We start from the raw sequence: 27,347 nt of genomic DNA, 5'->3' as shown, positions 1-27,347 counted from the left end.
AATCAGAGAGGGGTGGGTATATTGCATGTGTACGCATGTGAGAAAAGAGAGGATGTTTGTGTGTGTGTGCATGGGAGATTGTGTGTCTGTGTGTGTGTGCATGGGAGATTGTGTGTCTATGTGTGTGTGTGTGTGTGTGTGTGTGAGAGAGAGAGAGAGAGAGAGAGAGACACGTGTGTGTGTGTGTGTGTGTGTGTGTGTGTGTGAGAGAGAGAGAGAGACACACACACACATGCATACATGCACACATGAACATGCATATGTACACACTCAGGCTTACACACACACATGCATGCATATGCATGCACATAAGCACATACATACATGCATACACACTCATGTACGCAAGTACACGTGTGCACACATGGACGTGCATCGCCCACACATGCACATGTATACATAGATGCACACTCATACACATTTGCACATGCACACATATGTACATGCACATGTACACATAGACACAAAGATGCACACACGGACACATTCACATGCATCCCCACCATTAAAATTTAATTAATTAAAATTATATGTGTGTGTGTGTGTGTGTGAAAGAGAGAGAGAGAGAGAGAGAGTGTGTGTGTGTGTGTGTGTGTGTGAAAGAGAGAGAGAGAGAGTGTGTGTGTGTGTGTGCGTGCATGTGTAAGGGGGGGAGAGACAGACAGACAGACAGAGAGCATTTCTATGTGAGAGAGAGAGAGTGTGTGTATGTGTGTGCATGAGAGAGAGAGAGAGAGAGAGAGAGACAGAGAATTTCTGTGTGAGATAGTTTGGGTGGGAGGAGAGTGTGTGTGTGCATTAGTGCATGTGCAGGTGTGAACATGTGTGTGTGTGTGTGTGTGTGTGTGTGAGAGAGAGAGAGAGGGCTATAGAGAGGGAACCGGTTTTTTTTTTTTGCAACCTTGGTCGCCGCAGCAACGCACGGGTCCAATACTAGTATATATTGTTGCAATCCAATATATAAGATGCAAAGGTGAGTAGCAAGTTGACCGCCTACAAAATAATGTGTTCAAGACCTTTCTAAATATATATTGGTACTCTGTTGTGCTTGCACCATTTGTACTTTTCAGGCACATTGAGGCTCCAAGTCATGTAATTTTTGAAGCGTTGTACTGCTGCTAAAATTTCTAAAGACAATCCAATGCTTTGTGCCATATGCTACATGGTGCAAAAGTATCACGTGTGGCTACTTGCCATCTTCACCCACTTACTTTCACAACTCGTGCATCAGAACCTCCAGCTAACCTTTACCCACAAGAAATTAAATTAAACAATTCTATCTACCTATAAGAAGAACTTTGTGTGGGCTTTAACAAGAGCGATAAGTTGTGGCCGAGATAGCACTTGCTACCAATGGCTACAAGTAATCGGGTGATTGGCTACACCTCACATCTCTTTTAGCGAGGGAGCGGATTGAACTCAGGCACCTAAGAACAGCTTCGGATAGCATACCCTTCAAGTAAATAAACCTCTCGAGTTTCTACCATCCTTGAACATCCAACAGCACCCAATCTGTTGCAAGTACAATCTTCTGCAAGGTTTTTGTCACACTGGTTTATGGCATGTCATTGACCCAATGAACTCAGTTTTACTATAGAGTAATTCCCTGTAGTCATGCCGACAAACTCAGCACTCCCAAGAGCACCAGAATAAGCAGCAACATAAGCTTTTGTATTGATCATGGTAGCATTTACAGACACTATAGATAAGTCATCTAACACCGTCTTGTAAACCACCTAAATATTATTGCATCTTACCAAAACCCCACCTCAACTTTGCACCGCTCTCATCCTCCTCCCATAACCGCATGACACTACCTTCACTAAACTATATGAGCCGTCCGAAGACACATACAACATCTTACTTCTAACACTACTCAACACAATAAAACTATCCTCACGGGCAAAATGTCAGAATTCTCCCCATAAAGCAGGTTCTACGGTTTAGCATCCATCAAAAATAATAAGCGACGTATAGGCATTTTTCTTCATGCAAAAAAATGGGTCCATGTCCTACTTCGATCCATCCTAGGCCCAAGTATAACCTCAGTCCCTCCTACCTATGCCCAAGCTCCATTTGGCTCAATTATCTTTTGTAGGAGCATCCATATGATTTCGCCTGGCGTGCCACCTCACGTATTCCGTTCCACTCATGATGATCTCAGGATCTTTTGTAGTACCATCACATGGCATCTAAATTTTGAGTGGCTTGCCACTTCATGGTGGTAATTTATGAGAATTTAAAATTGTTGCTCTCGAGTAGGCTTCTTTACCTTACTTTATAGAATCATAATCTGCTTGTAGCTCATTTGAACAACAGAAAAAACCAGGACACGGATCGATAATGGTGGAATTGTATAACACTGGTGCCTCCCAACAAGTTCACAACACGAGGTCATATCAATAAAAACAACCATTCACAGATGTTTGACTGAAAACTTTAACTGTAAATCATTTCCCTTCTTGTGTAAGGTCTTACACAAAGGTAGCACAAACAAATGATAACGCCATAATGTCACTATTAACCTGGCCCTCAGATGGTTCCCCTATCTTGATAAACACAATAAGGCTCTTAACCATGTGCTGCAGAGTCAAAACTAGTGCTTGAGATCAAAAGCACCATCGATGTTTGATTAAAACCTAAGATGTGGCTCTCCAGATAGCTTCATAGAAAGAGATGTGGCATAGATGCCGTGTTTGACACTACAACTATCAATCTATGTGCTGATGGAATCCTGGAAGAAGGGATGTCACAAAACCCACCACAAGCATTTGCACTTCCTTTAGAAAACCCCACCATGTGGGTCCCTGAGGAGGAGCCTGCTGACGCACTTGATCTTCCCCAGTGTCACCAGCAACACCACCTCCAACAGCTGGTGCAACCGCATGGTCATCTGCTGCTGGTGCAGCACCAGCTGGTGCACCTGGAGCGGGAGCATTTGCTGCTGCATTCTCACCTTGCACATGACCCCCCAATTGAACATCTGTACAACACAAACTTCGTGAGGCCACTTTTCTTTCCGGTATATGATAATGTCATTTCTTACACAAGAAGACAGCAGCTGGAATTACATCTGGTACAGCAGCATGTCAACTCATACCTGCTGGCACTGCATGCACAGGCTGCAGTTGCTGAGGTGGCATCATTGCCCGCTGGGCGCTTTGTGAAATCCAGCGTAGAAGGGGAGCGAGTGCTCCAGTTTGGTACCTAGCATTGCCCATTACTACATCCTGGTTAGCCACTCCATAAAAATAACCCACTTCTATTCAGAAAAGCACCTATTGAGATTAAATTTCATAAGAGAGCTTCCACTCAGAAACTTACAGGTAAACAAGACCAGCAAGAAACAGCAGTAGGAAGAGTCTGTCTCTGGAACCATCTTGGTTGAAAATAAAGACCACTACTGCCAGCTTGAGGATAAGAAGCAAATCGATCTGAAAGGCCACATGAAATCTTCGAACAATCTGCCTTTGCCCTTCTGGCCTCTGTGCTTGGCCAGCCTGAACAGCAGCGGGCACTGGGAGGTGTGGTCCAGCACCTGGACCCTCCTGTGCTGGAGCTGGCATGGCTCTTTCAGAAGGTTGCGAGGCTGCAAATGATGTCGCACTTCCAGGTACGGGCATGCTCCTGTCCACCCAAATATAAGTTTCCACAATAACAAGACTAAGTATTATTTAGCAAAGATCAGATAGCAACCACTTAAACAATCACTTGTTGCCAACGCCACCCCCGCAAAACATGCACAACCCCACTTCAGCAACTCTGGTAATTAGTTAAAACAATAGCCAGCTACTCCATCCAAAGCTGACAGCTTCCTAAACTTTCAATGTTGTGACAAATTACCCAAATCGCACCACATTCACAATGTTGCTGGTGGGTCCTCAATACAGGTCCCCCCAATGACATCCATGACAATGTTGCTTGCACTCATGAAAGCAAGTCAAGGAAATAGTGCTTCCAGATTGCTAGTCAAAGTGCACAACGAACTCACAACAGGGCAAGAAAGTGTACAGAAAGAAAATGATTGCAATGAACATAAACCAGTAAATCACTAAAAGAGGTGCATTTCATGATTTGAAGGTGCAAGAAGTGAGGTTATTGACTTACAACATGCTCAGACTCAATCATATGACAACTAGGACTTGTGATAGAGCAACCCACCAACCCAATTCCCAATTGGCAAAAATGATCTCAGCATGAACAAGCATGATTTTATGTGGATTTGCATATACAGGGAGACATGGTGGTGGACATGAATTTTGGTGTGAGCGCTTTATCTATCTCAATATGAGGCCAGATGAAAGCCCAGGTATCCATGTCATGCTCATTACAAAAATGTGAAGTTTTGTCACCAAGAAGAGGTACTGCTATTAGGAGACTGAAAGCACAGCAGAGATCCAGGCACAGATGCTAGATCCATGAGAAAGCACTGATACTTCCAAAGTGGTATTTCAGTCAGAAGATACAGGAGATATGAAATACTTGTGCTTAGTGTGCAAGAGTTTGACTGAGAGGTGAGCAGTGGAACAGAAAACACAAGCACGTCACAAGTAAACCTAAACCTACTGTATATATATATATATACCTAGATGAATCCAAGAACATGCCCAAATTCACCTTTTAGGAACGTGCATGTTATATACTCATGATACTCAACCCACAAGACTATATAACTATCAACTCCATTATGCATAGTATGGACTAGATACAACGACATCCCCACTAACGTCATCAGTGCCCAATAGTGGGTGTAGAACTCTGTATCAACACGCACTCCACACACACACACACATAAGAGCATATATTCACACAAAGCCCTTCGTACTGAGTTTCTGTCAAACCTCCTCTATATTTCATGTACAAGAAAAGGTTACAACTGAATGTACTCAAGTACAAAATGGAAACGCCAGTAGATCTCCCCAGATCTTAGCTAAACACTGCTGTTGACAACAGCTCAGCCCACCCAAAGTTGACTGCTGCAGATTAGGCCCCAGCTCTTTGTGCTACTGAGAATCGCTCTGGCTGCAGAAGAACTCCATGATATTGATGAGATGCGAAGCAGTGACCCCAAATGCCGTTTATAAGTAGTACAGGATAACCATCCTGCTGCAAAACAGCACCAATAGCATGGTTACTGGCATCTGTAGTGACTTCAAATGCCAAGCCAAGTCAGCCAGCCCTTGGCCTAGTCAGCCAGCAGCAAGACTCCTATATATGCATGTGCATCCAGCTAGAAGCCCATCTCTCATCATCGCTTGCACACATAAGCTGAATACCACTGTTGGATGCAGATCTCAAGCATAAACGCAAGCAGCCAGAGGTCGATTACAGTCCCAAATCAGCATTAGAAGCAGAACGCAGGTATTCTACCTGTGTGAAGGAAAACGCACTTCACACGTTCTGTCCAGCAGGTGCTACACAAGGTGTTGGGATTAGAGTTAGGGTTTGCAGCAATGCAAAAAGTCGTGAGCAAGGAGGCACAATAATCTATGCTGATTGAGTGTACCACAATGCTAGTACAAAATGATAAGTGAGTGACCTAATGTACAAAAGTCACTTCATACACACACTCCCAAAAGTTGGATATCCTCTGCATGGGGAAAAAAAACTCCTAGTGAGAGAATAAGTGCCCTGGCTGATCCCAAAGTGTTCATACACCATTGCCCATGACATCCCCAAGAGTGATGATGTGAACAAGTACAGGGATATGGTGGATATGACGGATCAATCCCCGAAAGGCAATATGCCCAAAGCTTTGCCAAAGGCTTCGTACTTTTCACAAGGAAAAGCCTTCATGAACAAACTTGCCACATTGTCATGTATAGAGACATACACCAAGCTGATCTCTCTTGCATGGAGCCTCTCCCTCACATAATGGTAATGCAACTCAATGTGCTTCATGTAAGCATGAAACATTGGGTTCCTCACACAACTACTACCAGTGCACTCTGAGAGTCGGTGTAGTAGGAGTGGAGGGCTGCTATCCCAACAATATGATCTATCCTATATCTTGGACTTTAAAAGGCCCAATCATCATAACAATAGTTTGCTTCCTCTATGGGAAGCTCTTTTTGATATTTGCATTTGCTTTTTTTTAGTTCTTTTCATTGTGGTTGTTTTTCCCACAATGTCTACATGGGTTCTTTGAATAATAGTCCTTCTCAACATGATTGTTCCTACCACAACGAGAACATTTTTTACCTTTGAAGCTCTTTTTTATGAAGGAAGAGCTGCCCCCAAACACAACCCTCCTATTTTTGAGCTTTTTTTCTTCTTCCTTTCAAGGAGGCTATGACCCCTTCTAAGGTGAGATTGGGCATGTTCTTTAGTGCAGTGTGATGAGGTTTCCGAATTGCTCTTCAAGCATTGATTTTATCAATATTGCTAGGGCCACATCTTCTACATTTGCTCTAAGTCCTGCAAGTTGGTTCATTAAAGACTTCATTTTATTTAGAACTCTATCGGAAGAGAAACCTTTGAGTTTCTTGCCTAAGCTCAAAAGAGCTTGTCTAGCTTTTCATAAGCCTCTTTGGAGGTAGGGAGATCTGCAACATGATGTATAAAGTTATCAGAAAGGCCAAGGGCTATGAGGCCAAAGGCTTTTTGATCTCTGAGCTTCCAAGCCTTCTGTGCTACATCTTCAATCTCTGACATCTTCTCATCCCCTTCAATGAAAGGTAGTGGCCGCCTCTCATCAAACTAAACTTCAGCTTAGTCTACCAAGTGTGGAAATCCTCCCCATAGAATTTTTCAATGAACATGTGGGAAGCCATTTTTTGCTTTGAAATTGGGAAGGTTTAAGCAAAGAAAAGTATCCAATGTTAATAAATAATCCTGTACAAATAATGCCCCAAAAAATTAGGGTTTTTTGAAATTAGGGCTTTTTGAAAATGATGCTATAGGGGAGCATAGCAACACTTGAATGCTTAATGTGTCCCCTCAATTTTGAAAAATGATGGGAGATTTCAAATTAATGATCTAATTAAGCAGGATTTGTTGAAATGAAGGAAGATCTAATTAAGCAGGATTCGTTGAAACGAAGGAAATCCTCAAAAATTATGATTGTAGCAACATGAATTTACTCTTCATTTCAAAAAGCTCCAATTTGATTTATGATGTTTGCATCTTTCTGAGTTGGTGTTGTTGATTTTGTTGCAGATAGTTTTTCTTTTTTTGTTAATTCACGTGCCGGCTAGTCGATGTAGGCAATGCAGGTTGCTAAGCTACGTACTTGGCTTAGCTTGGCTAAGCTTAGCTTATGGGTGGCAAGGACAAGCGAACAGTAGTTGTTGAAGTCAAGCCAGGTGGTAGTGCGAACAGCTATGACCAGACAAGCTGGAGCTAGACGGAGCGGTGTGCGGCACGCTGATTGGAGTGAGCAGGGCCACAAGTAACTACACTACTGACAGTTGGCAGCCCTATTGGCAATCAACAGCGCACGACTAGAGCGAAGCAACAAGACACCATGCGGGCTATAGCAATAAAGCAGCAACATGGTGTTTGGTTGGGCAGCTACAGGTCGATAAGGTACATGGCTCTGATACCATGTTGAAGTTAATGATAGAGGCAGCTATGGTGGCTGGAAGATCTTCATGTCATAGGAGTGAGTGTGCAAAAGGATAAAGAGAGAGAATGTAACTACTTGGCCCTCCTAGCTCTTTTCACATGATGGAACACATGGCCAGACACATGGACGGGTTGATGAAAGCATGGGAACAAGGATCATGAAGTTAGCTCAGGAAAAAGCACCAATTATGGCAAGAAATAGCAAAAAGTCAAACTAAGTTGACCGCGAGCTAAGGACACCATTAGAAAGAGGTGAGCCGGATCAAAAAGCTTAGAGCCACTTTTCCAAAAAGCAGCGCTCCAGGGCCAAAAAGCAAGGCCTTGAAGCTAGATAAGTAATAATTCAAGAACTTTGACAAAAGATGAGTAATATTTAATTATTATTAAAATATAAAAGCAAAAAGACAAAAGCAAAGCAACATCTCTTCTAGCAAAAAGCCGGGCTCTTCACACGAGTATAAAAAGAACCTTGAGCCTCTCTTTTGGCATCAAGATTGTAAAGAGCAAGGATATCATCACCATCATCTTCATCATCTCCTTGTCGCCATCACCGCCACTGGACAGGCCTGTGCCAGCCCCTACCACCAGCTGCGCCGCCGTCGCCGCCTGTGCCACTGCCCAACCAGGCTCTACCTGTTGTGCCACCAACACCACCCTCAGCCGCCAGTGCTGCCCCGTTTTTTCTCTAGCTTTTCGGCAAGAGATTTACTGCCATCTTGGTGTTTACTTTCTTGAGGAGCTTCTTGAGGATTTTCTACAAATTGGGTATTGAGTTTTCTTGGACATCATTGAGATTTGGGATTTGATTCAGATTTTGGACATTGGTACTAGACCGGTGAGAGATTCTTGAGGGTCATTCTTGTGGTGTGCTCTACATCAGAGATCTTGTGCCTCAACATCGACTTTGACTTTGATTTCTACATCGACATATTTGTTTAATATTGTATTCATTGATTGTATTGGTCTTGGCTTGGAAAAGCCCCTGTATTATTCCTGAATAAATTCCCGAAAGGAGGCGAGGCCTGTTCCCCACTCAGTGTGGTATACTATGCAAGTTCCCTATACCTTTCTCTCTCTCCTCTCTCTCTCTCTCTCTCTCTCTCTCTCTCTCTATCTTTATCTCTTGGATACCTGGTTGAATCTGTCACGACACGCCCCGCTGGGCTTAGAGTGGTATCAGAGCAAGGATTTCTTTTGAGGAAATCTTTCTTGGGGTGGCAAAACCATGTCAAGAGCAGAGGGAGACCAAACGCCTAATGAAGGGAACAATTATGAGGCCAATACAAGACTTCAAGATGGGAACCAAGGCCGACGATCTATTTCTCATGAAACTACGGCCATGACATCGACAGAGTACCAAGATTTTCAACAGTTTAGACGGTTTCTCCAAAATGAAGAATTCCTAGCTTGGAGAACCAAGAAGGAACACGACCATAGAAGGGCTCGGATGTTTGAAGATTTCATCAAGGACCAAGACACCAACGCCGAAGAAGTAGAAGCTGCCAAAGCTTATCTTCAGGCCAAAGGGGTCACCATTGCAGAAGGATCTAGAGCTACCCGTTCCGTTTCTCGTGGAGGAAATAGGGAGGCTATCCCTAGGCCCGCTCTCTCGGATGCAGCATCATCAGGCCAAGTAAGGGAAAAGAAGGTGAAGGAGCCCTCCACAGCCGACAAAGTGGACTTCAAGCTCGGAGAGAAAAGCGTCAAGTTCGACGCCTTTTATGGAAAGCGAGACACCCAAAAAGCCCTATCCTTCATCAAGCAGTTTGATGCCGCTTTTGGAGGCGAGGACTTCTCCGAAAAGTCCAAGCTCTGCATAGTTCGTATGCATTTGAAGGATGCCGCCTTGAATTGGTGGCTAAAGGTGGTTAAAGATGGGACCAAGCCAAAGTCATGGACCGATTTTAAGACCATGTTCAACAAGAAGTTCTTACCCACAAATTTTGAAGCAGATATGCAGAAAGAATGGAATGAGGTAAAGCAAAAAGTCGGTGAGAATGTCACAACTTACCTTCATAACATTTCAGCCGTCTCATTAAAGTTTACTTCTTATACTCCCATTCCATCACTAATGGAAATGCATAAGTTTGTGAATGGATTGCAACCTAAGCTTATGCAAGCAGTTTACATGGCAGGACCAAAAACGTTGGAGGAAGCACAAGACAAAGCTCTACAAGCCGAGGCTTCAACACTAGGATGATACACCACCAGAGAGAAGGCAACTTTTCAAGGCTTGGGACAAAGTGGCTAACCAGCCCGTGCGTATCCATTTCGATAGCGGTGCTACCCACCACTATATCCATCCTTGAGTGGTTGAAGCTATGAACCTCCCTCCAGATAGGTTTGGAGCTCCTATTTCTGCAAGTGCCGCCTTCGAGGAAAAGTGACCCCTATCTTAGGAAGCTTTATATACCTAGATGAATCCAGGAACATGCCCAAATTCACCTTTTAGGAACGTGCATGTTATATACTCATGGTAGTCAACCCACAAGACTATATAACTATCAACTCCATTATGCATAGTATTGACTAGATACTACGACATCCCCACTAACGTCATTAATATCCAATAGTGGGTGTAGAACTATGTATCAAGATATGCTCTCACACACGCACTCCACAAACACACACACCACATATGAGCATATATTCACACAAAGGCCTTCGTACTAAGTTTATGTCAAACCTCCGGAGATGCAGGGCAGACTCAGCCATAATGAAGCCTAGCACTAAGGGAAGTAGCAAATAGAAAGAATTAGTACAGCAAATAAGTAGTTGATAGGGTAAATGCACCGCTATAGATAGAAAGAATTAGCACAATATCAACTGGCCGCAACTCCGACGAAAACTTCACAATGTGAGATCTGCATGTCCGCTAATACGGCTGAATTATATACCTAGATGAATCCAGGAACATGCCCAAATTCACCTTTTAGGAACATGCATGTTACATACTCATGGTAGTCAACCCACAAGACTATATAACTATCAACTCCATTATGCATAGTATGGACTAGATACTACATCATCAGTGCCCAATAGTGGGTGTAGAACTCTATATCAAGATATGCTCTCACACACACACTCCACACACACATACACACACACACACACACACACACACACACACACATAACAGCATATATTCACACAAAGGTCTTCGTACTGAGTTTCTGTCAAACCTTCGGACGACGGAGATGCAAGGCAGACTCAGCCATAATGAAGCCTAGCACTAAGGAAAGTAGCAAATATGTCACGTGCACACCAGTCAGGTGTACAGTGACATGGCATCATTATGGCATCATTAGCATCACAGATTCATCAAGTATTTTTACCAGCATTTATCAGGCATTTTTATGCATTTTTGGGGCAGCCGACTACCATTTATGGTATTTTATTAGCATGTTATGGGAGATATGAACTGGCCGACTGCATCAGTGCTGGCCGACCAGCCCTCTCTCACCCATATAAATACAGGCGCCTCTCCATTCAGTAGATCATCCATTCAGTCATCAGGGGATCATCAGAGTGAAGCGCATCCTTCATCTGGATCAGCAGCGTTTCAGCATATCTCCATCAGCATTCAATTAACGCATCATCTCAGCAGCAGCATCAGTAAACGCATCTACATCAGCATTCGTCCTCAGCAAACGCATCATCATCAGCCCATCAGATCTGCGTTTCATCCTCAGGACAGCATTCAGCATCATAATCAGCAGTTCAGCCCGCATATTCAGCATATAGGCAGCATGTTCAGCTTTACAGATCCATTTGGATCTTCATTGTAACATCATTCATTCATTTAATATAGCTGCATTGCATTGACACATACTTGTCTATCTGTTTGTCTCTTAAACATCATTAAGTGCAGTTAAGTGTAGACTAAGGTTGTGATTACTACGGTCTTAAGCTCTCACATATCACATTGGTATCAGAGCGTTACAGGGTAACCAGCCTTAGAGCATGTTCATTCCAGCAGTCATTCAGTCAGTCATCATTTTTATCGCTTCCGCACAGTTAAACCCAGTCCTGAAAATTTTGCAAGCCACCCTTAGGGATTTTCCCTTAGGTCTGCATTAGTAACCCATCCATCTGCATTCTTGCACAGCATATAGGGTTGCACATGGTTTGCATAGCAGTCATCCTAGCAGTCATCTTAGCAGTCAGTCCTGCATACATGTTACCCATGAACTCTCAGGGAAGAAGGACATCCATCATCAAAGGAGCACATAAGTTTTGGCTTCAACTGGCAGCAGGGGGTTTCTCTTCCACAGAAGACGGAAGTTTGCTCCAACATTCGCCTCAGGAGGTTCAGAGCTTCAGGTACGACGGAGATGGTAGGTGAAAGGTTTCCAGGAACAGGTCAGGGGTGACTCAGGTAGTTGCCATTCAGTTCCCACAGTACATAGAGTCTTGGCTCAAGGATTTCACTCCTGCAGACGGCCTCAGTCCCAGCAGAAGACAGAAGGGGGCAGTGGTTCGGAGGAGAAGGATCGCAGACGAGTCGAAGGTTGCCAGGTATCCACCCAGCAACAGCTCAGCAAACGCATCATCATCAGCCCATCAGATCTGCGTTTCATCCTCAGGACAGCATTCAGCATCATAATCAGCAGTTCAGCCCGCATATTCAGCATATAGGCAGCATGTTCAGCTTTACAGATCCATTTGGATCTTCATTGTAACATCATTCATTCATTTAATATAGCTGCATTGCATTGACACATACTTGTCTATCTGTTTGTCTCTTAAACATCATTAAGTGCAGTTAAGTGTAGACTAAGGTTGTGATTACTACGGTCTTAAGCTCTCACATGTCACAAAATATAAAGAATTAGTACAGCAAATAAGTAGTTGATAGGACAAATGCACCACTAAAGATAGAAAGAATTAGCACAATATCAACTGATTGGGTATGTGGACCATGAAAACTTTGTTGTTGGAAAACTGGACATTGTGATGTAATTTTGGGTATGCCCTGGCATAAGAAGATAGATCCGGCCACTGATTGGACTGGAAACAAGATTAGGTTTCCTTTTAAAAGTAAAAATGTTACTTTTAATGTAGGAGTTGATGGGAATTCTATTCCACTCATCAATCATGTACAGGTTCCTAAAGCAATAAAGCAATCTAGATCCAAAGGAATCCGTGAGTGATGAATCACTCCCAACCCTTGATCATGAAAGGAAAGACTTCCTAAAGAAATATGAAGATTGTTTTGCAGATACTCTTCCAGGAGAGCTACCTCGAGAGAGACCGGAAGATCATCAGATTGACATCATGCCAAGAAGTTCACCTCCTAACCGACCTCCACATCGTGTGAGCCAAGCACAACAGGAGGAGATTATGAAGCAAGTGAATGAGCTATTGGAGAAGGGTTTGATTAGACCGAGTTCATCACCCTTTTGCTCTCCAATTTTGTTGGTTTAGGAAAAAGATGGTTCTGTGTATCGATTATGGGACTCTTAACAAGATCACTATGAACAACAGGTTTCCTATTCCTAGGATTAATGACATCCTAGATAGATCGGATGGAGCCACCATCTTTAGCAGGATTGATTTGAAGAGTGGTTACCATCAAATCAGGATTGTTCCAGAGGACGTTCCAGAGAACATTCACAAGCCCACATTCAAGACTACATTCAGACTCTGAGTATTTGGTGATGTCTTTTGGTCTTACCAATGCCCCACCTGCCTTTAACCGAACGACGGAAAGAATATTTCGACCACACAAAAAGTTTGCAGCTACTTTCTTTGATGGCCTTATTGTGCATTCTAAGAATGAGAAAGAGCATCGAAAGCACCTGGATATCGTGTTTTAAGAACTACGTAAGCACAAGTTAATGTGAACGGCAAGAAGAGTGAGTTCTTTTTGTCATAAATTCACTACTTGGGCCACACAGTGTCCAAGGAAGGGATCAGGATGGATCCAGACTAGGTCAAAGCTATTAAGGAATGGCCAGAGTCGACCAATGTGCATGCAATTCGAAGTTTTCTTGGCTTATGCTCTTACTACAAAAAGTTTATCAAGTGGTTTGCCGTGGTAGCTAGTCTAGTGCATGATTTGACAAAGAGAGCCGTGGGATTTCAGTGGGCCAAACCTGAAAAAGAATCCTTTGAAGCATTAAAATTCTATGCTAGCAAAGGACCAATGTTGATTATTCCAGACTTATTAAAGCCTTTTATGGTAGAATGTGATACCTCAGGAGATTGCATTGGAGAAGTCTTGAACCAAGAGAGCCATGTTGTGGTCTATCCGAGTCGAAGACTTCAAGGAGCCGAAAAGACCGCAACTAAATTGGTGGCTATCATTCATACCTTGAATATTTGGAAGCACTACTTGATGGCCAGTCCACAATCAAGGGCCATGCAAAAGGGACCAAAAGGACACCAGAAATGAGTAGAAACTGGGGATGAATGTGCTAACACCCCCTCTCAGCACCAGATGCTGAACAAACTCCGAAAAGCCAATGAAGTCGTCCTCTGTCAAAGACAAAAGAATGCAGCAACAACAGGTACCAGGAGAGCTCCACAAGCAATCTCCCCAGCAACTTAGCTACAAAAGCAACAGAACAAGCTGCCAGGTACACTGCTCCTCTAGAAGAAAACAACCATGTAGGCTACGTCATGCTGCTCCAAATATCGGTGCCAAACCCAAATGTAAACACAGTGCCACGGAAATCCCTAGAATCCTGTAGCTCCAAGAAGATAATACACGCGGAAGCTTTGGGAGTCTTCTTTCAGCCCTAAACACTCTTGGAAACCATCTGATGCAAAACGCAGATATAAAGAAAGAGTAGAGAGAGAGAGATGTGCTGGAAAATTCAGTATATTTCATATAGTACAAAAAGGGTACTTTGCTACAACCCTAGGCTGCCTTCATAAAAAGGTGATAACACCCAAAATTATGTCCCCCTATGGGACTCCTAATGACCCAATCCCTAGAGGATTGAATGAATCTTTCAAGGAGCCTCTTGTGCTATTCATAGTTCTTTTGACTTTATGGAGAACTGGCCGACTACTGGTCGGCCAGTTGATGGGACAAATAAATCATGTTTTGATGCGCTTGTAGTCCCTTTGCCATATCCTGATGCGTTTCAGCCGCCATGCTCTCTCGTACCGACAGAGCCTGTGTCCAGCCAATAGTACCCCCTTTCCAGGTAGCCGACAGCATCCTCTTCTTGTTTTCCCCAAGCTGTCACGTGCATCCCGCACTTGGATGCCACGTAGACATTTCTGTACAGAAGGTGCAGGACCTGGGATGGTGAACTGGTCCCATATGAGCCCAGTCCGGGACGAGTTAGCGAGGGATCCATCTCAGTCGTTCGAGGTCAGGTATGCATTGTCCTGCACATGAGTCCAAGGTCAGATGTGCACTGTCCTGCACATGAAACAGTGCCAGTCCACGCTGTGAGTCTCCCTCTGGAATGATGTCAGATGTTCTGTGTATCTAGTTTGCAACCAGATGCCAGACCTCTGTGGGCATGTAGGTTTGCATGTAGAGATGGGGCCAGCCCATAAGGCTACCCCAGTGCGAAGATTTGCACCCTTAGTGTGGGCATGGGGAGATGTAGAACCACCCCCAAGGAGCCAAGAGGGCCCACCAGCTATGGCATGGGCTGGAAGGGCTGTCGGCCAGCCCTAGTGCTTCTGGACAGGCAGCCGACAGGGCTAAAACCCCTACCCAGCAGGTCGGCCAGGTGTAGGGGGCAGTCCCACACCCATGCGCAGAGTGCCCAGCAGCCTGGCACTGTCCCAGCAGGCATGCGCAGAGTGGCCAGCAGCTTGCATAATGTGAAAGCATTTTATTTCTAAAAACCTACTCGTGAGGCTTTTATAAAGCTGGCCGACTGGATGATAAGAGGAGTATAAATACTCCAGCCAAGAAACAATGAAGGCATCTCATAATTCACCAAGTGCTTAAGCAAACAAGGGCCAGGACAGCCAAGAAGTTGCTAACGCAAGGGGTGAAGGACTGAAGGTCAAGGGCAGGATTTTCCAGCCAAGAAAAGGTCAAGTTTCTGTATTTGTTTTCAGATTTACATCATTCTAATAAAGCAAATACACCATCCGTGGTGGGGGCCCTACAGAGGGTAATTGGGACCCAATACTGTGTCCTCTCCATCTCCCCCTTCTCTCTCTATTTTTCTGCACATCTCCTTTCAGTTTGTGCGTTAATTCCATCGCGAAAAGAGTGCTGATTTCTGAGTTTTGAAGTACCGATCCTTCTCCGAAGCTTCCGCATATTGCAGTGGTATCAGAGCCTACTTCAAGGACAAAGATTCAGCAAAGAAAACCAGAAAAAAAAATTTCGCTCGTGTGGTTGGTTTTTAGACGCCGGTGGATTACCCCTTTCGGAGTGACTCCTGTCCCTCGAAGGACGGTTGGTTTTTAGCCTCCGGAAGCCTCCGGAAGTCTCCCACACAGATAGTGGATGGTCAGATTGCGTTCCGGAAAGGAATTGCATTTTCCCGCTATGGCGAGTTTTGGCGACGAGAGAGAACCAGAACCATGGGACCAGAGTGCACCAGGCAGCCCAGCTAGGGCACCCAGCTTGAGTGTCACAGACATGTTCCAGCAGATGATGCGAGCAATCGCAGACCAGACAACCAAGTTGGATGAGCAGAAGGCGCGGATTTTGGCTCTGGAGGAGCGTTCTCGCTCTCCAGCGTCGCGTTTTCCATCTCCTCCTCCCTCTCCTTGCGTATCCCAGATACCAGATCCTCGTCACAGGGACCCTCTCGCGGGGTCACAGCCGCAGCCAAGCTCCTTGCTTGAGATGCAGATGCGTGCATTGGAGATTCGACAACGAGAAGACGACGCCATGCGACGAGTGGAACACGAGCATTACCTCAGAGCTTTGGACGCCAGATTGACACCGGCGGCGCCCTCGAATCATTTTCCCGAGAAAATGAATTTCAGTAAGTATAATAGTAAACTCGATCCCACTACTCTTTATTCATGGTTACATCAATTTGAAGCTTACTTTGCCGCAGTTAGGAAAAAAGATACTGACAAAGTGATCTCTCAGTGGGCTCATGCCCACACCAGAGCAGGTATAGCAGCTTATGTGTGGGACGAGTTCGTCCGCGACCTTAAGCAGCGGTTTCTACCGCCCCACTACCTTGAGCGACTCGAAGACGAGTTCAGGGAAGTGCGTCAGAACGCGCAACCAGTCCTTCAGTTTGCCAATAAAATTTCGACCTTGTGTCTGCAATTAGGCTTATCTGATACGGACAAGAAAGGGCAGTTTTTGTATGGCCTGCACACGCAAATCCAATGGGAGGTACGTATGTTTAGGCCAGCCACCTTTGAGGACACACTCTCGCTTGCGCAGAGTGCAGAAATGAAACACAATGGTGGCAAGCCCAAGACTTCCCAGCCGGCTTCTCCCAAGGCTAACGCCTCGGGGGGCAAAAGCCAAAACCAGGCGGGGTCTTCCCCAGCACAGAGCCCGGGAGCCTCTGGCTCCAAGAACTCGAACAATGCGTCTAAGCTTACTCCAGACCAAAAAGCGGAGGCAGGCAAGACAGGTGGCAAGTTGAGTGCTGAGGAGCTTTCTCAGTACAAGAAGGAGGGTAGATGTTTCTTTTGTCACACAAAAGGACATACTTCTCGGGATTGTCCGAAGAAGCCTCCAAAGGCCGCCGCCGCCTCCACAGCTTCCGTGGGGTGAGCACAGCTCCCACACAGACCCCAGCGGCTACCCCTAGTTCTTCAACCCCCGGTGCTTCAGTTGGAGCAATTATTAGCCGGGAGCTCGAAGATAAGCAGAAGGGCACCCATGACCAGGAGTATGAGCGCAACGAATTGCTCAAGTCCTTTGGCTACATAGGTGGCCAGAGAGTCGTCGTCTTGTTTGACAGCGGCAACACGGAGGATGTGATCACGGAACAGGCCGCTAGGCGTGCCCGTTTCGAGCTGACTCCGGTGGACAAACAAGTTGAGGTTTTAGCACAAGTATGACAACGAGCGTCAAGTATGAAGCTCTAGGTGCTAGGTTAGTGATTCAGGGCATAGAGTTTGTGCGTGACTTTATGGTTGCCCCTCTTGTAGGAGCAGACATAATTTTGGGTATCCAGTGGTTTCACAAGTTTCTTCTTGATGTCAAGTGGGACAAGCACACGTTCCAGATCGATCGGAATGTGTCAAACACCCCGGTGACCATTAAGTGTGAGCCAGGCATTCCAAACTTTCCGCTCATAAGCCACTTGCAGGCTAAGCGAGCAGTCAGGAAAGGCGCACAGTGTGCGATGATTTACATCCAGACAGCCCAGACGGTGGCCAGTGCTTCCGAGAAGTACTCGGTTCTTCATGAAAAGTTCCAGAAGATTTTTCTTCGGGACAGTCTCCCTCCCCAGCTTCCCCTGTCCAGACCGGAGGATCACAGGATTGACCTCCTCCCAGGCTCGGAACCCCCGAGCAAGTTTCCGTATCGCCTTTCTAAGGCAATGGAATCGGAGTTGGACCGCCAACTCCAAGAATTGTTGCAAGCTGGCTTCATCCGCCCCAGCGTGTCGCCATTTGCAGCACCGATCTTGTTTGTCAAGAAGAAAGATGGGTCTTCTCGGTTGTGTGTCGATTATCGTGCACTCAACAAGCTGACTATCAAGAGCAGATTCCCGATGCCTCGAATTGACTATATTCTCGAGAGGCTGAATGGAGCTAAGGTGTTCTCCAAACTGGATTTAAAGAGTGGGTACCACCAGGTACGGATTGTAGAGGGGGGCATCCCCAAGACAGCCTTCCGTACAGAACGGGCCCACTATGAATTTGTGGTTATGCCATTTGGATTGACGAACGCCCCAGCTACATTTAACCGCATGATGATGCGTATTTTCCGGGAGTTGATTGGAGAGTGTGTGTTCATATTTCTGGACGACATACTCATATTTTCAGCTACAGTTGAGCAGCATGACATTGATGTGGAGAAAGTCCTTAAGTTGCTGGAAAGCAACGAGCTCTATGTCAATGAAAAGAAGTCAGAATTTTATCTGTTCCAGGTACATTACTTGGGATATATAATTAGTGCTGAAGGCAATCGACTTGATCCGGCTAAAGTGGCCGAGATTGTTAACTGGGAAGTACCTCAGACCGCTTATGACATTAGATCATCTGAGGGTATATGCCAGGCATATTCCACCCACATTGACAAGTTTTCTGATCTCTCGGCAGACCTCACTGATCTGCTAAAGGGAGTGAAAACAAGAAGGCAAAAGATTCGAATGACTCCACGAGCGTTGGAGGCATTCCAGAACCTCAAGGTGGCTTTGTCAGAAGCGCCTTGTTTAGCCCTTGCCTCGTGGGACGAACCATTTCAAGTGATCACCGATGCGAGTAACATCGCAATTGGAGGTGTATTGCAACAGAATGGTCATCCAGTAGCTTACATGTCTCGTAAGTTACTGCCCGCCGAAAAGAACTACTCAGTCTATGATCGTGAACTCCTAGCAGTTATTCAGGCCTTGAAACATTGGAAACATTTCCTGTATGGCCGTGACTTCGAGGTTCGCACTGACCATCAGGCATTGCGCTGGATTCAGACGATGCCAAGTGCACAGTGGAGTGATCGACAACACCGCTGGAGTCAGATATTCCAGCAGTTCGGTGGCATGATTGAGTACCTTCCAGGAAAGGCCAATCCAGTGGCCGATGCTTTGAGCAGGAAGGGACAAGTATCTGCGATTCAGACCACTAGACTTGACCTTGTTGGTACAGGACTAGAAGACATGAAGCACACGTACGCGGATTCCGAGGAATTCGGTACACAGTGGGAACAGGCATTGGATGCCACAGGACCATGCCATTTTCTGATACGCGATGGTTGGCTTTTCTACAAAGGCCGACTATGTGTCATGAAGTCATTCCGAGCAGCTCTTCTCCATGATGCCCATGACGCCATTACAGGTGGTCATATGGGCATGAATTCGACTCTGGAGAAATTAGAACGGCAATACTATTGGCCAAAGATGAGGCGTGATGTGTTTACATATGTACAACGCTGTGACATTTGTCAAAAGGTGAAAGCTCCTCGTGGAAAGAAGATAGGGTTGTTACAACCTTTGCCAATTCCTGAGGGTCCTTTCCAGGACATTTCGATGGACTTTGTCACAAATCTGCCTAGCGTAATACGCAGTGTTTAACTATTGTTGATAGGTTCAGCAAATTTGTTATGCTTATTCCTTGCAGGGCCAATGTGACCGCCGAGGATGTTGCCCAGCTATTCATTCGGCATTGGTACCCGATTGGCGGGATTCCTAGGACCATAGTGTCAAACCGAGATACCAAGTTTACCAGTCATTTTTGGAGGGCATTGTTTGATAATTTTGGTACTAAGTTGAATTTTTCCAGTGCATTCTGTAACGGGAGGCGGAAGCGTGTATTGGAATCGTATAAATGTGAACAAGATTCTGAGCACTTAACACTTGAGCATTACAACCACAAAGCTGAAAATGACAGTACACCACATAAAGGGGCCGATGATAGGCCGACCCCCCCCCCCTTTAGGTTATATTACCAAAAGAGTCTACAAGTACAAGTTTACGGGTGCCTGGGGATTCACCACCAGCCTGCACCTGATTCTTCCAAATACATCATGAATGAATACATTTCAAACAAGAGAATCTGTAGGTACATCCGCCCTACACACAGGTACATCCGCCCTGCACAAGCCTCTTCACAGGTACATCCGCCCTGCACAAGAGTATCACAATCCTCACAGGTACTCCGCCCTGCACAAGATGTAAATGGATCTTTAGGCCCTGTTTCCACGCGAGAAACTGATCCAGAAACTTGTGTTCTCCGCGAGCAAGTGTCCCCAATGCTTGCCCTAAGCACCTGTTACACCAGGAGTCCTTGAGACACATCCATGCTCACATATTCCATTGCTGTCCGGCCTGTTTTGTGCAATAACCGGTCCAAAACAGCAACTTTCCATCGCGAGAAATCCACCTGTAAAGGGTCCTACAGCCCTGTGGAGGTCCCTAGAGCTGTCCTGTACTGTCCAAGTTGACTTTGGACACCTGTAACCAGCCCAATACTTGCAATAACCAGAAATTGCAGGTCTGAAATTTACCAACCAGCCCTTTAGAAGAGTGTGGGGATCGATATCCAAGCTTGTGTGAGCCCGGGAAGCAAGCAACCAGCCCTGTAGCAACTCCCAAAGCTTCAACCAGCTCTCCAATGTGTTGAGTTATGAATAAAACAGCCCAAAAGGGCTCTTGAAGGAGGCGCCTTTCTCCAGTGCCACCTAAGGGGCTTGGTGGGTACACATACAGGCTGACAAGTGTCCCCATAAGGTGTCCAGGTAGGTGTCCAAGTATAATACATACATGCATCCGCATGTTTCTAGGCCTGACACGCATCCACATGTCCCTAGAATATAGGGATTTGTGACATCCCCCCGGCTTCTAATCAGTTGACCGCAACTGAAAAGCCTCCAGATAGGCCTTCAAAAGATCTGGGTAATCCTCGAAGTAGGCCCCATCCATCCATTTCGCATCCAAAGCTGAATAATTCTTGAACTTCACAAGGTACCTACGAACAAGTTTGCCTCCCGCAAGCTTTCGTTCCTTGTGAAAAACAATCTGTTCAGGTTGAAGAATCTCTTCCAGCTCATCCACCTCGGGTGGGTCTTCCAAAACCGGCTCAAACGGTGTCGGTCCCACATAAGGCCTCAATAGGCTCACATGAAAAGCATTATGCATATTCCAATGATCTGGGAGTACAAGCCGAAATGCAACATCATTGATCTTCTCCAAGATCTGAAAAGGTCCATAATACCTGTTGGAAAGTTTAGGGTACTTTCCCTCTTTTCCTGGCCTCTTCCAAAGGCGTGCCTTTTCAAATTTCAGCAAGACCCAATCACCTTGTTTGAATTGTACATCCCTTCTATGCTTATCAGCTGCCTTTTTATTCTTGGTTTGAGACCTCTCTATGGCTGTCCGTACCTGTGCAAATGCAGTATCCAAGTCTCTGACGTACTCATCTGCTGCAAAAATCTCATCCTTTGTACGAAGGATGGGTGGTAGTACCACCTTGCCATAGATAATCTCAAAGGGCGCCTTGCCCGTAGAAGTATGTACCGTGTTGTTGTAGGCAAACTCCACAAGTGGTAAATACTTCTCCCAATCCGATTTGCGGTCGGATACATAAGATTTCAGCAAGTCGAGGACGGCTGAATTTGCTATTTCACTTTGGCCATCTGTCTGTGGATGGTAAGCTGATGAGAAGTTCAGCTTTGTACCCATATTGTCAAACAATGCGCGCCACAATAAGCTTGTGGTTCTAGGATCTCTATCCCCCACAATAGATTTAGGCATGCCATGGTGTTTGAATATCTGTGCCAAAAACATCCTAGCCATATGATCTGGCTTTATTGTCTTGCGCACGGGAATGAAATGTGCCTGCTTGCTAAACCTGTCAATTATGGTCCAAATAGCATCATTTCCCTGTGGCGTCCTTGGCAAATCCATAATGAAATCCATAGCAATGCTTTCCCATGGTTCATTTGGTATAGGCAAAGGTTGAAGCAATCCAGGTGCTTTATGTCGGTCAAACTTGACCTTTTGACATACCATACATTCACGTACATATGCTTCAATATCCTTGCGAATATGTGGCCAAAAGAAATACCTCTCCAAAGCTTGTGCTGTGGCCAAAATGCCTCTATGACCTGCATATGGAGGAGCATGGCACTCATCCATAACCTTATGGCGAAGGTTCTTTACCACACACATACGATTTTGCATCATGAGATATCCATCTCTTATGACATAAGATGGGACAGCAATACCCTCTTGCAAATCAGCCCATACATGTGCAAAATCCTCATCCATATGATAAGTATTACGCATATCCGATAAGTCCTCATGGTATGCAACTGTAATAGCATGAACCTGTGGTCGTCTAGATAAGGCATCTGCCACCACATTCTTTTTCCCTGGAGTGTGTAAAATCTGAAAATGAAACATTGAGAGGAAATTTGCCCATCTCATATGCTTCTCTGAGAGCTTACTTTGAGTCAAAAAGTATCTCAAACTTTGATGATCAGTTTTGACCATAAAATCAGCCCCTAAAAGATAGTGTTTCCAAATAGTAAGGGCATGAATTACAGCCAACAACTCCTCCTCATAAACCTGTAAGTGAAGCTCTGCATGTTGCAAGCGTCTGCTCTCATAGGCAATGGCATGTCCTTCTTGGTTCAAAACAGCCCCTATGCAGTCCCCACTTGCATCACATTCCACAACAAAAGGTTTATGCAAATCCGGAATAATGAGTACCGGTCCCAAGATGATTGCACTCTTCAACTTTTGAAAGGCATCTCTCTCTTCTTGTGTCCATTTAAAGATTGCTTTCTTCTTCGTTAAATCATGTAACGGAGCGGCAATGAAAGCAAAATGCTTGACAAACCTCCTGTAGTAAGCACATAAACCAAGGAAGCTCCTCACTTCATGGACTGATTTCAGCTCTGGCCATTCTTGCATGGTTTGTATCTTTGCGGGATCCATGCGCACACCATCCTTTGATACAATGTGACCAAGATAGTGAATCTCTGGGAGGAAGAATTCACTCTTTTTTGCATTTATGTAGAGCTGATTTTCCTTAAGCTCTTTTAACACAATAGCCAGGTGCTCACGATGTTGGGCTTCATTCTTTGATACAATAATGTCATCAAAGAATATACCCGTGAACTTTCTATGCTTTCTAAACACCCTGTCCATCATCCTGTTGAAGGTAGCGGGTGCATTTGTAAGGCCAAAAGGCACCACCAAAAACTCATAAAGACCAAAGGCTGTCCTGAATGCAGTCTTGTGTACATCTTGAGGTGCCACTCTGACTTCATGATACCCACTCTTGAGGTCTATTCGGCCGAACCTTCAAGCTTGTCCAGGATGTCATCAATGCGCGGAATCGGAAACCGATTCTTGATGGTTATCTTATTGAGGGCACGGTAATCAACACACATCCTGTAAGTACCATCCTTCTTTTGAACAAGAAGTACCGGCGAGCAATATGGCGAGAAACTAGGCCGAATCAAACCCTTTTCCAAAAGTTCATTCACCTGTGCCATAATCTCTTCTTGTTGACTAGCACTCAACCTGTATGGTGGCCTATTAGGTGGAGAGCTACCGGGAATTAGATCTATGCAATGATCTTCCGGCCTCTCTGGTGGCAACCTTGCTGGCAAAGCATTTGCAAAACAATCTTTGAACTCATTCAAAAAGTTAAGCTTGTCTTGATCTAATGTACTAACATCAACACTAGAATGTTCAATGGTATCACGTACAAAAACCAAGTAAGAACAAGCTGATTTCTTTATTGCCTTATTAATTTGTACATGGCTTACAAGAGGTATGGTACTTCCAGTAGTACCAGCATCTATAGAGTGCTCACGGCCTCTATGTACAAAGCTGATTTTCTTCTCTTTGTAAGCCTTAACAGGCTCTAAACGGTGATGCCAAGGCATCCCCAACAAAACATCACAATCTGTAATAGGAGCCACTAAAAAGCTCTCATGGTCGAGGTAGTCCTGTATATGTACACGGAGCTTACCAATGACCGGAGTTACATCAACCTGTTTGCCCTCAAAGGCGGCATCTGCATTCATTTGCATTCCCATGTCTTCCACATTGAGACCTATGGCGGCAGCCATCTGTACGGATATAAAGTTATCTGTGGAAGCATCATCAAAAAGAAACAAAGCGGGCTGATCCTTCAATTTGCCCCAAGCCTTGCATATGACTCTACTCTTGGGCTCATGCCCTGTATTACCCTGCACATCGGGTACAACATTCACAAGAGGCTTTTCCACATTAGGCTCAGCATTCTTAGGATTCTGTGGGCATTTAGGATATATATGATCTTTACTGCCACACTTAAAGCATTTTCCAGCCTTCCTGTACTCTTCCAATTGCTGTTTTGAGAGCCCAAAATTGTGGCGTTTACCCCCCGGCTTCTTTTCGGAGTCATCCTTTGCATCTCGGCCATCTTTGGGAGCATTCTTAGGTGGCTGTCCACCCTTTTTCTGGTCATAACCAGCCCTGAATTTGCTCTTGTTTTGACCTGCAAATGGCTTATTTGTGGGTGCTTTTATGTGCAAGTTCTCCGCAATCATGGCTGAGTGTATAAGCTCTTGTATGGTCTTATTTGGGTACACTCCCAAGCTTTGTTGAATGATGTGATGGAGCCCCGATTCAAACTTTCTCTTCTTCTCGTCCTCTCCAATCTTCATGAAGGGAGTAACCTTGAGAAGGACTTTCCAAAACTTTGCTATGTATGAAGCAACGGACTCTCCCTCATCTTGGGACAACCAATCCCACTCCTTGCGTACATCCTTTGCAAAGTTTGGTGGTAAGAATTGATCATAAAACTGAATTTTGAAAGAAGACCAAGTTGGGGCAGCACTTCCATCAAGTATTTTTGCAAGCCACCAATCACTTGCCGTATCCTTGAGATGCATTCCCACATGCCTGAGCATAGACTTTTCCGAAAAGTCTTCATTGCAAAAAGCTATCTCAAACTGTCTGATGAAAGCAAGTGCTTTGGTAGAGTCCATCCGTCCCTGAAAGTTTTCAAACTTTACATCCTTGTCACCGGACTTGAACTCTCGAGGCTTCTTCCTTCTATATGCATCCCTATGTACATCCTGTTCATCTGCATGATGATGATGCCGCGATGAAGATTCACGATCCCTCTTCGTTCTCTCTTGAGTCACACTCTCCAAATGAGTGGAAAGCTCAACACGAGAACGGACATGTCTTCTTGGAGCAAAGCGGGAATGAGTAGAGGATCCCTCATCCTTACTCTTCTCTTGACCTGCATCAAGCCTAGCACCAGGGACTCTTGTCCTTTCAGCATTTGGCACTTGCTGTGCTCTTTCTGCTTGTTGTGCATCATGTGCATCACCACGGGCAGCCATGAGGGGTGGCTTCTTGAAAGCCAAACTACCATCAGCTTCAGTGTATACATCACCCTTAACCATTAGGTATGCAAGTGCAAGCTCTCGGGGTTTCTCAACATCCATTTCCTTTGCAATTGCTTCAAAAGTGACTTCATGGACCGAAGCCTTTGCCTTCGCAGCCAACACCCTTTGTACATCCGGGTCATTTTTCAATGACCTAAGCTCTTCGGTTTCAGCCCTATAGCGTCGCACTTGACGCCTCAAAGATTCCAAATCAGAATGCATAGTGTCATGAGTACCTGCATCTCCATAGACATCATTGCCTGCAGCATCTCTTGCATCCTTTGTACCATGAAATTCACGGTCCTGTGTGTTCTCCACACTGTCAGAAATGTGGCTGTCCATGACACTCAAATCAAGTCACCACTTATGATTCCAAGCCTCAGACCGTTTTCCAATGAGGGGAAAAACTGAGCTCTGATACCAATGTAACGGGAGGCGGAAGCGTGTATTGGAATCGTATAAATGTGAACAAGATTCTGAGCACTTAACACTTGAGCATTACAACCACAAAGCTGAAAATGACAGTACACCACATAAAGGGGCCGATGATAGGCTGACCCCCCCCCCTTTAGGTTATATTACCAAAAGAGTCTGCAAGTACAAGTTTACGGGTGCCTGGGGATTCACCACCAGCCTGCACCTGATTCTTCCAAATACATCATGAATGAATACATTTCAAACAAGAGAATCTGTAGGTACATCCGCCCTACACACAGGTACATCCGCCCTGCACAAGCCTCTTCACAGGTACATCCGCCTTGCACAAGAGTATCACAATCCTCACAGGTACTCCGCCCTGCACAAGATGTAAATGGATCTTTAGGCCCTGTTTCCACGCGAGAAACTGATCCAGAAACTTGTGTTCTCCGCGAGCAAGTGTCCCCAATGCTTGCCCTAAGCACCTGTTACACCAGGAGTCCTTGAGACACATCCATGCTCACATATTCCATTGCTGTCCGGCCTGTTTTGTGCAATAACCGGTCCAAAACAGCAACTTTCCATCGCGAGAAATCCACCTGTAAAGGGTCCTACAGCCCTGTGGAGGTCCCTAGAGCTGTCCTGTACTGTCCAAGTTGACTTTGGACACCTGTAACCAGCCCAATACTTGCAATAACCAGAAATTGCAGGTCTGAAATTTACCAACCAGCCCTTTAGAAGAGTGTGGGGATCGATATCCAAGCTTGTGTGAGTCCGGGAAGCAAGCAACCAGCCCTGTAGCAACTCCCAAAGCTTCAACCAGCTCTCCAATGTGTTGAGTTATGAATAAAACAGCCCAAAAGGGCTCTTGAAGGAGGCGCCTTTCTCCAGTGCCACCTAAGGGGCTTGGTGGGTACACATACAGGCTGACAAGTGTCCCCATAAGGTGTCCAGGTAGGTGTCCAGGTATAATACATACATGCATCCGCATGTTTCTAGGCCTGACACGCATCCGCATGTCCCTAGAATATAGGGATTTGTGACACATTCTACCCACAGACAGATGGCCAGACAGAGATATACAACCAGTTGGCCTTTGATGTGCTGAAGTGTTATGTCCACGATCAGCAAGGTAAGTGGGAATCGTTTTTGCCTTTAGTTCAAGCTGTTTTGAATGACTCTTTTTCTTCAGCTATTGGCAGGACTCCATATGAGGCAACGTTTGGAAGGCCTTTCCAATCGTTGTTAACCAGGACTTCGTCTTGAGTACCGGAGGCGAACAGAGTGACGGAGTCTTACCAGGAGATCCTAGAGTCCGTTAAAGACAGATTGGCTAAAGCGCAAGAGGCCTACACTCGACAGGCCAATAAAGACCGAAGGGACATGAAGTTTTCGAAAGGGG

The 27,347-nt window shown here is 45.2% G+C and overlaps 1 protein-coding gene across 2 annotated transcripts in view; it reads right to left on the bottom strand.

Moving 5' to 3' along the window:
- Positions 1-2,425: 2,425 nt before the first annotated feature.
- Positions 2,426-27,347, bottom strand: part of LOC147623372 (uncharacterized) — a 37,639-nt gene continuing 12,717 nt past the window's right edge. For both annotated transcript variants that reach the window (XM_086821521.1, XM_086821522.1), the window contains 3 exons: positions 3,325-3,627; positions 3,101-3,207; positions 2,426-2,983 (listed from right to left, as the gene is read on the bottom strand). In XM_086821521.1, coding sequence (XP_086677647.1) covers positions 2,712-2,983; positions 3,101-3,207; positions 3,325-3,627 — 682 coding nt within the window. In that variant the 3' untranslated portion in view covers positions 2,426-2,711. The remainder of the gene's footprint in view (positions 2,984-3,100; positions 3,208-3,324; positions 3,628-27,347) is intronic.

This window comes from Cibotium barometz, chromosome 27, assembly GCF_041138505.1.
Source record: "Cibotium barometz isolate CiBa-2024 chromosome 27, ASM4113850v1, whole genome shotgun sequence".
Classification (NCBI taxonomy): Eukaryota; Viridiplantae; Streptophyta; class Polypodiopsida; order Cyatheales; family Cibotiaceae; genus Cibotium; species Cibotium barometz.
The sequence above is the reverse complement of the archived record's forward strand: the minus strand, read 5'-3'. Positions and strand labels throughout refer to the sequence as shown.